This window comes from Dermacentor silvarum, chromosome 1 (genome assembly GCF_013339745.2).
Source record: "Dermacentor silvarum isolate Dsil-2018 chromosome 1, BIME_Dsil_1.4, whole genome shotgun sequence".
Classification (NCBI taxonomy): domain Eukaryota; kingdom Metazoa; phylum Arthropoda; class Arachnida; order Ixodida; family Ixodidae; genus Dermacentor; species Dermacentor silvarum.
Window position 1 is genome coordinate 236,489,168 of NC_051154.1, and position 11,251 is coordinate 236,500,418.

The 11,251-nt window shown below is 48.8% G+C and overlaps 1 protein-coding gene across 1 annotated transcript; it reads left to right on the plus strand.

Annotated features, from left to right (window-relative positions):
- Nucleotides 1-9,276: 9,276 nt before the first annotated feature.
- LOC119436950 (uncharacterized) lies at nt 9,277-10,993 on the plus strand. The gene has a single exon (XM_037703994.2). The coding sequence runs from the start codon at nt 9,532-9,534 to the stop codon at nt 10,447-10,449; it is 918 nt and encodes a 305-aa protein (XP_037559922.1). The 5' UTR covers nt 9,277-9,531; the 3' UTR covers nt 10,450-10,993.
- Nucleotides 10,994-11,251: the final 258 nt, after the last annotated feature.

Below are 11,251 nucleotides of genomic sequence, written 5' to 3' on the forward strand. Positions count from 1 at the left end.
CCGGGATGGAGAGGATGGTTCTAGTACGATTAGAATGGTGCCTCGAACATTACCAGGTACGTATATCCAGAAGCAATGGCCGGTTTCAGGCGTGGCCGTTCTTCCATAGACAACGTCATCGACTTGGTGACGTACCTCGAGCACCAGAAGTCCTGCAAACGATTATCTGCTGCCCTGTTTCTGGATGTTAAATGAGCCTATGATAACGTAACACACGAAGCAATTTTCAGCACGTTAGAGGCTGTAGGACTTGGCGGCAAGATCTATTTCTCGATTAGTAGCTATCTATAAAAGAGATCATTGTTTCACGCTTACCGAGGATGGCCCAACCTCCAAGCATTTCAGTCACCGTGGGGTCCCTCAGGGCGGTGTACTGAGCCCAACGCTATTCAATCTAACACTCATTGAACTCGCCAGCATCCCTCCATACACCATCTATGCTGACGACATTTGTATTTGGACGTTGGGTGTGACGCGACTGCAGCTTCGCGTGGGTCTTCAGAAGGCATGTACTTTAAGATCATCCTACCTTCGGTAACAAGGGCTTCAAATATCATGGGAAAAGTGTGCATTAGTGGCATTTACCAGGAAACCAATGTCTCCATACGTGATATCCGTCGATGGACAGCTGATCTCGTAAAGCAGAAGTCACAAATTTTGGGGGTGGTTATGGAAAGAAATCTCTCTTGGACCACTCATGTTAATTGTGCGCAAAAACGTCTGAAGGCAATTTGCCATATGTTGTCAAAGACCTGGGGAGTGTCAATACAATCAATGCTGCAACTGTACAGGGCCATCTTTATTGGATTCCTGCGGTGCAGCCTACGGGTCATCTCCAGGACCTGCAGAACTCACCTGAATACAATCCAAGGCCTCCAAGCCCAAGCCCTCAAGATAAGCCTTGGTCTACCGCGGAGCGCGTCAATGACAGGAGTTATTGCAGTCGCTCAAGATTACACTATTAGAACGCACATTGCCATTGAAACAATGCGTGTGTAAATACTACAGTTCGTCCAGACACCTACACACCACCTCGCAAGTATCCCTTTAGAAAGGCCCCATACGACATTCAGTGCAACTGTCTTCGCGCACCGGGCCTCCCTTACCTCAGGGTACGCACCTGCGCCAAGACCTTCGATTCCTACATGGTGTGTGAGCCGTACTCAAGTAAACCTGACAATCCCAGGACTTCAGTAACAGTCGGACTTACCATCATCTGCACTCAAGCAACTTTGTTTACTCCTCTTGTACGAGAAATACAGCCACTGCACACGCGTCTGTACTGATCACTCTACTACATCAACCAGTTGCGGTGGCGCTGTAGTTTTACAAAAAAAAAATGTCACAGTTTCGCCCTAAGGGCGAAGCAATGAATGCGATAGCAACACAGCAATGTCATACGAAGTAAGGTGAGCGGCTTTGGTAACAATATGAACTGTAGTAAACATGAGCTGATTAAGTAAGCAGGTGTGCTGCGGCGTAAGTAGACCGACATGAAGAGAGACTCGATGACCACGAGAAGGCGCGTGTGAAACGGTGGTGTTGATGAGAAGCGCTTCCCGTGGGCAGCGCGCGTGCGAAGGGACACACCTGTAGCGCTGCACTGCCGATCCGGGCAGCATTACATGTGTAGCGTGCGTTGGAAAATGTGACCCGACTATTACTAACTGAATGAACAAGCGTGGTGTGAGCGCGCACAAACAAACATGAAGAGATCACACTGAATGACTGCAGACGACTGTCAAAACGCTGGCAGCAAGCATACGCCGCTGCGGGCGAAGGTACGTGCGGTCTATCGCTTCAACAGGAACTGAGCCGCGAATGCACGGCTCATAAAGGTCAGAGCCGTGTGGAGATAAGAGACGGTGCGGCGAGCGACGAGCGCGGTTGTTGGCAGAAGAAAAGTGCGCCCCCCCCCCCCCCCCCCCGCTTCCTCCGGCGCTGGCTTCCCGCTTCCTTGCTTGCGCGCGGGAGAGATAAGAGACCGTGCGGCCGAGTGACGAGCGCGGTTGTTGGCACAGTGCACCCCCCCCCCCCCCCGCTCCCTCCGGAGCTGGCTTCCCGCTTCGTTGCTTGCGCGTGGGGGATTGAGTGCGTTCGCTCTCCGTGATAGCGTGCGTCCCAGCACGCTTGCGCTCGGGCATACGGCGCGCGGTGAAGATTTTATCTACACGGAACCTCACGGCGACGGCGACGACGACGGCGACGGCTACGGCGACGGCGACGGCGACGCCGACGGCAGAAATCCGGTTGAAGTGTCCATATAATTGCTATCGCAATAAAATGGGAATAACTCAACGGTGCAAGACTTCCTATATCACTACGTCTACAGGTGCAGAGCTCGCGGCTCTCCGCGGTGCGCTTCATGTGATAAATACAGAGAGTCTTGGAAAATTGGCAGTCTTCTGCGATTCAAGGATGGCCTTACAATGTGTACAATCGTTTCTCCGACGTGGAACTGACGATCAGCTGAAGTGCGCAGTACTTATCCCTCACTTGGCAGAAAAAGGCCGTGATATTTCTTTTCAATGGACACCAAGTCATTGCGGGACAATTCGAAATGATGACGCAGATAAGGCAGCGCGGACGTCAAACCAAGAAGACCACAGCGTCCCCATTCCTCTCTCAAGGACCGACGCTGCGTCCCAACTTCGCATTCTAGCACGCACATTCTCGTTAGCTGAGTGGAATACCGCACATACAAGGCGCACCAGACTGCACAGAGCTGGTGCGCCCTTCGCTGCAACTCGGACCTCCGGCAGTACTGCACCGACGCGAAGCGTCTTTTCTGGGTCGGTTGTGGTTGGGAGTTGCCTTTACGAAAGCTTATTCTGCACTAATTGGAATGGATGACAGTCCTGCATGTAATGTCTGCGGATGGGGAAAGAACATTGACCCCTTATCGTGCGGCTGTCCACAATTTGAAGCCCAATCTATGCTCAACGCATTCAGGAAACTAAATGATCGTCCTCTGAGTGAACAGACTATACTAGAACACCGTCCCCACCGATCATTGGCACAGAAGGCACTTTTGCGCTTTCTGAGAACGTCTGGTTGGTGCGAGCGCCTTTGACTCTCTCTGGTGCTGACCGTGCACGTCTCTATACCCCGCTCTCTCTCTCTCTCTCTCTCCCTTCTTTCTCTTCTCCCTTCCCCCAGCGTAGGGCAGCCAACCGGACTCTTGACTGGTTAACATCACTGTCTTCCTTATATATCTCTATCTCTCGCTCTCTTTTGGACAGTGTTGCCAGCACTAGTGACGGATTGTGCAGTTTCCAGTACGTGTGGCCTATTCTAAGTCGACAGATAATTACCGAAGTACGCCGTATTTCTTAATGTGGGGACAATTTTGAAATGTTGGCTTATTGACGTACTTTTTTAAAGATTTCAGCGTCCCACAAGCATTGCAATAACTCCTGTTTTATTTATTTTTTTCGTACGAAAGTCTTCAAATCAATGGCTGGCACCACTGTAGAAGAGTTACTAGGTTTCGTTGCTATGGATGTGCAGATTTCATCGGCAAGCATATTACCCTCAATGCCTCTGTGTCCATGCAACCAGAATTTTTACACTGTGGTTAGATCTATAAGTAGTGCATAGAAGCGAATAAATGTCGTTTATAACAGGATTTCTATGCTTTTGTAGTGACATTAAAGCCCTAACGACGCTTAAACAGTAGTTATATGATTTCCTTTCGTAGATTTAATTTCTTGATGTGTTTGAGTGATATCAATAAAGCATGGGCCGCAGGCATAAATATACTTGCCTGCGGGTACAGAACTTCAGATTCTCACAAGGATGACCAGAGTGCTGCATAAGAGACGACGGCATACGACTTCGATGCATCAGTGTGAAATTCCACGCAGAAGAATACTTTGGCTTCAGCTCTAGAAAGTGCATTTGGATGTAAACCTCTGGAGCGTGTGCTGTCACTTCGACAAATGATGCGTCACATTCCACAAGATGCCACTGCAATGGCGGTAGCAGCTTTGCTGAAGCCATTAGAGGATTTTCAAGTAGTGGAACACCCAATACTTCACCGAGTTTCCTTACATTCAGTGAGAAGTATTCTTTCGCTCATGGTCAATTATGAAACAGTGTGGCACAGGTTGTATCACTATATAAGACGTATGTTCACGGTCCAGATGCACTTTAGGGAAATACCTAAAACTAGAGTATGACCTCAACAGATTGAGTGACCACTCATTTGATTATGCGTTAGAGCTTTCTACAGGACTTATCCTGAAGGCGCCTGTGGCCAGGCGGATGCCTAAATGGGGATCAAGATCTAGCATTTTTAGGGCGCTGGCGTAGCAGACTGATAAATTGTGGCTCCGTAGTCTAATCGTGCAGCTATGAGGCTCTTGGAATCGTTCATGAGGCCCTTACTACCACTACTCCATGCCGTGTGCGGCAAAGTTTAGAGAGTTCATTGTGTTTTAAGCTTTTGTGCTGTCATTCCACTTTGTGTGGAATGACAGTTTTGCGTCTATTATGATGCCTCAAACTGCATTTTGTCTTTGCGACTATAGGCTGCCCATGGAGTTCCACATCGAGATCTGCTACGAGGCGTCTCTTGAGATATCAAAGGAGCTTTTATTGAGAGTTAGCTTAAAGCCATTTTCATTCGTGCGCTTAAACAATTTGTTCTGATCAAGCGAAACTGCTCTCAGATAGCGAGGTTACATGACTTGAATCGTATGAACACGTTCATTTAGATATGTAGAATAAAAACTACTGCGTTGTTTTTGATGACCACAAGAAAATAGCTGAACACGTACCGTAGGTCTCACAATCGCATTTTGTACCAGTTGGTATTTAAGAACATAGCTAACGTTACTTGGCACAGCCTGTATATGTCGCCGTATAACCAAATGCATGTTTAATGGTTGAACATATGGTGCAATGGTACCCAAAAGATACAAGCCATGAAACAGGTGAAACACACTTACGTTGCACCAATGTTACGTCGCTCAAGATGAACTTCATTTTTGACACGCAAGTAGGTGTATAAAATGAAGTAAATTATGGGGTTTTACGTGCCAAAATCACGGTTCTTTAACGTGCACCTAAATTGAAGTACACGAGCGTTTTTGCATTTCTCCCTCATCGAATGAGACCGCCGCAGCTGAGTTTGAACGCGAAACCTCAGCAGCGCATAGCCATTAAGTTACCGTGGCTGGCCCCCCTTTCTAGTGCTTACCTTCAAATAAAGAACTGTTTAGAGTTATGAACGGCAAAAAACAAAGGACACGGATATAGCGACATAATACAAAAGATTGATGTCAGAACATAGGCACCTGCAGAAAAACGCTATTTAAAAGTTCACTACCAATGTAAGATGCGTGTATTTGTCATTGACAGAAGCATAGAACATGCACACCTAAAAAGAAAACCTATTTAAAAATTCGCTATCAATGCAAGATACATATTTCGTAATTGGCACAGATGGAACATCCTTCCAGCCCTGAAGCAGTGGCCACAAGATCGCGGGAACATCCGCTGTTTGTAAACTGTTAGCTGGGGTACTAGGACGACTTGCTGGCCAATCGGTCGATGATTTTTTGTGCGTACTTGAATCGAAAGAAAATGGCATGTGGGCACCCGGTGTGGAGAGTTTCGAACCGGTATGTGTAAAAAAAATCTCTTGCTGTCGATGTACGAGACGGCGGACATCAGGGGGCACAGTATTAGCTTTGTGTGGTCCAGTGAAAAGTTTATCTGGAACCGAGGAGACAATTTTGAATGCGAGAGCATTGCGATGCAATGGAAAACAAGCTTGTTCAAACGTTGAAAGAAAGGTGGCCATAGAAGATACCCGAGAAGGAAGGAAGGAAGGAAGGAAGGAAGGAAGGAAGGAAGGAAGGAAGGAAGGAAGGAAGGAAGGAAGGAAGGAAGGAAGGAAGGAAGGAAGGAAGGAAGGAAGGAAGGAAGGAAGGAAAGAGTGGAGAAGGAAAGGCAGGGAGGTTAACCAGTTTAGCACAACCTGTTTGCTACCCTATACATGGGAGCGGGAAGGGGGGGGGGGAATGAAAGATGGGGAGGAGAGAGAGAGCACATAGCACAGCACACACATCGTCAGTCACAGTCCGTCCCTCTTGCGTGGCACGTGACATCACTGTCACAGCCGCTTGTCCAAGCCCGTTTCTCCTAAAACCCTAAGTAGTCCCTTCGTCGCATTCAGCTGCGATGTCTTCTGTCGACGACGTGTGAGAATCGTTTCAACTGGCATTGGCCTATTGTCAATGTGCGCTAGAACGGACGCCAGGGACTGTCTCGGAACATTATATTCAGGACAGTCGCATAGAATGTTTTCTAGCGTCTCCTCGCAACGACAGGCATTGCAAAAAGCGTTGTCGGCCATTCCAATGAGAAATGAATAAGATTTCGTGAATGCCACCCCTAGCCATAAGCGATAAAGCATAGTGGCCTCTCTTCGGCGGCGTCCAGTTGGCATACAGAGATGCATAAAAGAGGGCAGGTGGTATTGAGAATTGCTCCGGTTGGTCTGGCTGCTTGGTATGCACCATAGAGAGAGCGTGATCACCTGTGCAAGCACTCGAAGTCTGCTGGCTGCGTCGGATCGTGAGAGTGGTATGCCCCCTTCCTGTGTGTCGTCAAGAGCTGCCCGAGCGTCATTATCGGCGTCTTCGTTCCCTATGACGCGGCAGTGACTTGGCAGCCACTGAAATGTAACGTGGTGTCCTTTCTCATGTCATGTATGGAGTAGGTATCTAATATCGAATTTGAGCTGTTCGTATGGCCCGCGACGCAGAGCTGATAGCACAGATTGTAGGGCTGCCTTTGAGTCACTGAAGCTTGACCATTGTCGATGTGGTTCCCGATTGACGAAACAAAGTGCAGCGCGAACAGCAGCTAGTTCCGCAGTTGTCGATGTCGTTGTGTGGTCAGTCCTGAAGCTGGTGGTAATAGCTCTTGCTGGGAAAACCACAGCACCGGACGAACACTGGAGGTTTGTGGAATCATCAGTATAAATATGTACACTGTCCGCATACCTCTCGTGCAGAAGAAGCAGAGACAGTTGTTTCAGCACAGGTGACGATAGCTCAGATTTTTTCTTGATTCCTGGTACACTGAGATGTACTGTGGGGTTAATAAGACACCAAGGGGATATCGATGGTTAAGATGCAGCGGCGAAGCCCGAGGAAAGTTTTTCGTTGTACTTGATGATAGTTTTAGAGAACGATGCTTGGCGTCTGTCTGAAGGTAGTGTTGCAAGGTAGGTGATAGGGGGCACGTGCAAAATGTATGATGTGCGTTCTCAGGGCTTCCACCGTAATGTGAGTTTGCATCGGATGGTCCCGAGCAATCTCAATAGTTGCCTCTGTTGACGTGCATCTGGCCAAACCAAGGCTGTTACGTTCGGCGACCTGCGGGGCAGCGTGCTTGAAGGATATTCTGATCGCCTGTGACGAATCGCTCCGGGAGGCTGAGAAACGTCCCGCCGGGAAATGATCAGCGGCGACACCAGCCCTATACACCTCTCCAGGAATACGTGTCGCACGGGCGCCGACCACGACAATAGGAAGAGGAGATCTCTTGGAAGACGTCTGCTACGACGCTTTCTCACGGCCGCTCGACAGACCAGCTGGCCGCCAAGGCAGTTCTCCAAACCCGTTCGATGGCTGGCCCATTCCGGGAACAACCGACACGTCAAGTTTGGCGCGAGGCCCCCTGTCTACGAGCGTCTCCTCCTTTCTGTGGGGCAGTGCGCAGTGTGTGCCCGAGGGCATTTCTCCAAAGGTGTTCGGGAAACAAACGCGACGGGGGAGTATGCGCACCCTCGCCCTTAAGGCGGAACCTACGTGGACTATCGACGCTTCGATTGGAGGATGGTGGGACCACAGTTTGGCGAGAGAGCATTTAAGCAGACTTTTGGCTGTTGTCCGGAGTGCTCCGACCCAGTCAAGCTAGACTGATGAGACGTACCGTCTCGTTCTCATACTCCTGATGTAAATAGTGTAAATAAACCCAATACTCTTAGTTCTCGAGGAGAACGTCTTCCTCCTGTCAACAACGTCTTCAGCGTGGATGAGGCGGACGACGGCATGGGCTAGCTACCACTTTGGATATGCCCGACTGTAACTCTTACAACTGGCTGGTAGCGGTGAGACGGACCTTGCGACGTGGTGCTGTCTCTGCGGTGAGTGCTTGGTTCTTGCTTGGACTCTCTAGGCTTCAATTTGTGGTTGTTCAGTATAGAACAGTAGTGAAGGTAGATTGTTGATTGTGACCTAGAGTTACCTAGTTGTGTTTAACGAGCAGGACCAAGGCAGTAAAACAGCAATCATGGATTTGAGGACAATGCTGATGGATGAATTGTTGGTTGTCAGTGAGGAACTGGGCCTAGAGATACAAAAGGGAATGCTTAGATCCGAAATATTAAAGCTGATTTCCGAACAGGCCAGTGAGGAGGACATTGAAATTGGGTTACAACTCTTTAGGAAAAGAGAGGAACGAGAAAGAGAGAAAGAAAAACGGGAGCTAGAAAAAGATAAAGAAAGAGAAGAAAGAGAGGAACGCGAGAAAGATCGGGAGTTAAGGAAAATGCAACTCGAGCTTGAAAATAAACGTTTCGAGTTGTCTCAAATGAGTGGAGGGGCTCTGGAACGATCAAGCGAGGCAGAAACATACCGCATGGACAGGCTCTTAAAGCCATTAGAAGTCGGGAACGACATAGGGTTGTTCCTCGGAAATTTTGAAAGGACTTGCGAGAAGATGAACTTCGCTCCGAGTACATGGCCACAGCGGTTGCTATCTATGTTGCCGTGTGAAGCTGCCGAAGTGATCGCCAGACTCAGTGCACAAGATGCATATGACTACGTGAAGGTCAAGGCTAGCCTTTTGAAAAAGTACCGCCTTTCAGCCGAGGCTTTTCGGCAAAGGTTCAGAAGCATGGGCAAGAAGTATAGCGAGGGCCGGATATCCGGAGTTTGCTTACGGCTTAAAGGTAAACCTAGTCGAGTGGTTGAAAAGCGCGGAGGCGTACGAGAGCAGACAGATGATCATGGAATGCATGTGTCTGGAGCAGTTTTATAAGAGCACCCCGCAACCTGTGAAGCTGTGGGTGCAAGACAGAGGAAACGTAAACACTGTGGAAAGGGCGGCCGAGTTAGCCGAAGAGTACGCTACACGTAGAAAGCTGAGCGCCGAGGACGGAAGTTGGGATGGTCGAAATGGACCGCGGAAGCAATTTCCGTTCAAAAGGCATTGCAGACGAAGCGACCAGAGCATGTAGACGCAGAGAAAAAGACGTCAGAAAAGAGCGAGGAAAAATTAAATGGCGAAACTGTACAAAAAGAGCAGAAAAAAGAATTCGAATCTTATAAACAGATTCGTTGCTATAAGTGCCACAAACTCGGACATATCGCCGTGAACTGCGGGAAGACTAAGGTAGTTTTTTCCTACGTGGACGAAAAAGACGAGAACTTGGAGCTTTTACGCCCATATCTTCACGACCTGCACGTTAATGGAAAACCATGCAGGGTGCTACGAGACAGTGCCGCCACCATGGACATTGTCCATCCGTCTTACGTGACGGTGGATGACTTCACGGGAGAAGTGGCATGGATTAAGCAGGTTGCGGAGAAACATAGCGTGTGTCTGCCGATGGCGAAAGTAAAAATCAGTGGACCGTTCGGGGAGCTCGTGACTGAGACTGCAGTTTCCAAATTCTTGTCGCTGCAGTACCCTTACATTTTTTCTAATCGGTCGGACCAGTTACTGCGGGAAAAAGGGCTGAAACTTGGAGAGGGTGTAGTACAGGCGTTGACGCGATCTCAAGCTCGTCAAATCGCATCGCTTTCCTCTGAAAATGCAAAAGCCGCTTCTGCAGAAGTAACAAAGGAGGTAACCTCGGCAACAGAAACCGAGCTAGGCTCGAAGGAAGAAAAATCGGTTGAGGAAATCCTGCCAGCTGACCAGCTCAACGCGAGTGTATCACAAGACAGGTGTCAGAGTTCATGCCTGCAGGGAGAGGCAGCTGATGTACTCGCGAACGAGACAGGGTTGTTACTGTCACCAGCCTCAAAGAACTTCGATCGGCTATTACGTGTAGACAGAGAGTCACTGGCAGCCGAGCAAAAAAATGACACCAGCCTAGCTAAATTACATGTAACAGCTAAAGAAGGCATTGCTAGGCGCAACGTGACGATACACGAGAAAGGAGGGTTGTTATATCGGCACTACAGAGACCGAAAGGGCAGGATTCTTGATCTGTTGGTCGTGCCTACTAAGTATAGGGAGGACCTTTTGGGTCTCTGTCATGGAAATGGGTGGTCTGGCCACCTAGGCATAAACAAATCCAAGGAGAGATTGCTTATGGAATACTACTGGCCTGGCTGTTTCAAAGATGTCGAGAACTTTGTGAGATCTGCGATGCCTGCCAGCGCTCGGGTAAACCAGGAGAAACGTGGAAAGCTCCATTAAAGGTGGTGCCTTTAATATCAGAACCTTTCAGACGACTTGTGATAGACACGGTAGGGCCTCTACCCAAGACAAAATCGGGTTACAGGTACTTGTTTACCATGCTGTGTCCGGCCACAAAGTTCCCAGAGGCAATCCCTCTGAAAGAACTTAGCTCCACGGAAGTAGTGGACGCGCTTTTGACCGTATTCGCCCGAGTGGGATTTCCAGCAGAAATTCAGGCGGATCAAGGGTCAGTATTCACCAGCTCATTGACTTCCACATTCTTACAAAGGTGCGGGATAAGTTAATACACAGTTCAGTCTACCACCCTCAGTCTAATAGCGTAGAGAGGTGGCATTCCGTGCTGAAGCGAGTTTTGCGGGCACTCTGTTACGAGCACAAGGAGGACTGGGAGAATTGTCTTCCGGCTACTTTATTTGCTTTGCGAACGGTTCCTCATGAGGCTACAGGGTTCTCGCCAGCAGAACTAGTGTATGGGAGGACACTCCGCTCCCCACTGAGAATGTTGAGAGAGATGTGGGAAGAAAGAGGAGAGAGTCAAACAGTGGTAGAGTACGTGCTAAAACTGCTAGAACGGTTAAGTACAACGCAAGAACTGGTAGAAAAGAATATGGGCGTGGCACAAAAGAATGCCAAGCTCTATTACGACAGGAACGCGAGGCTTCGAAGCTTTAACGCAGGGGACCAGGTAATGATACTCAAACCTTCAAGAAAGAACAAACTTGAAGTTCACTGGGACGGTCCCGTCAAAGTGCTACACAAACTTTCAGATACTAACTATGCTCTGAAAGTGCCCGGTCGC

What these genes read in the sequence shown, in the direction of transcription:
- LOC119436950 (XM_037703994.2), top strand. Translation starts at nt 9,532, where the DNA reads ATGGACATTGTCCATCCGTCTTACGTGACGGTGGATGACTTCACGGGA.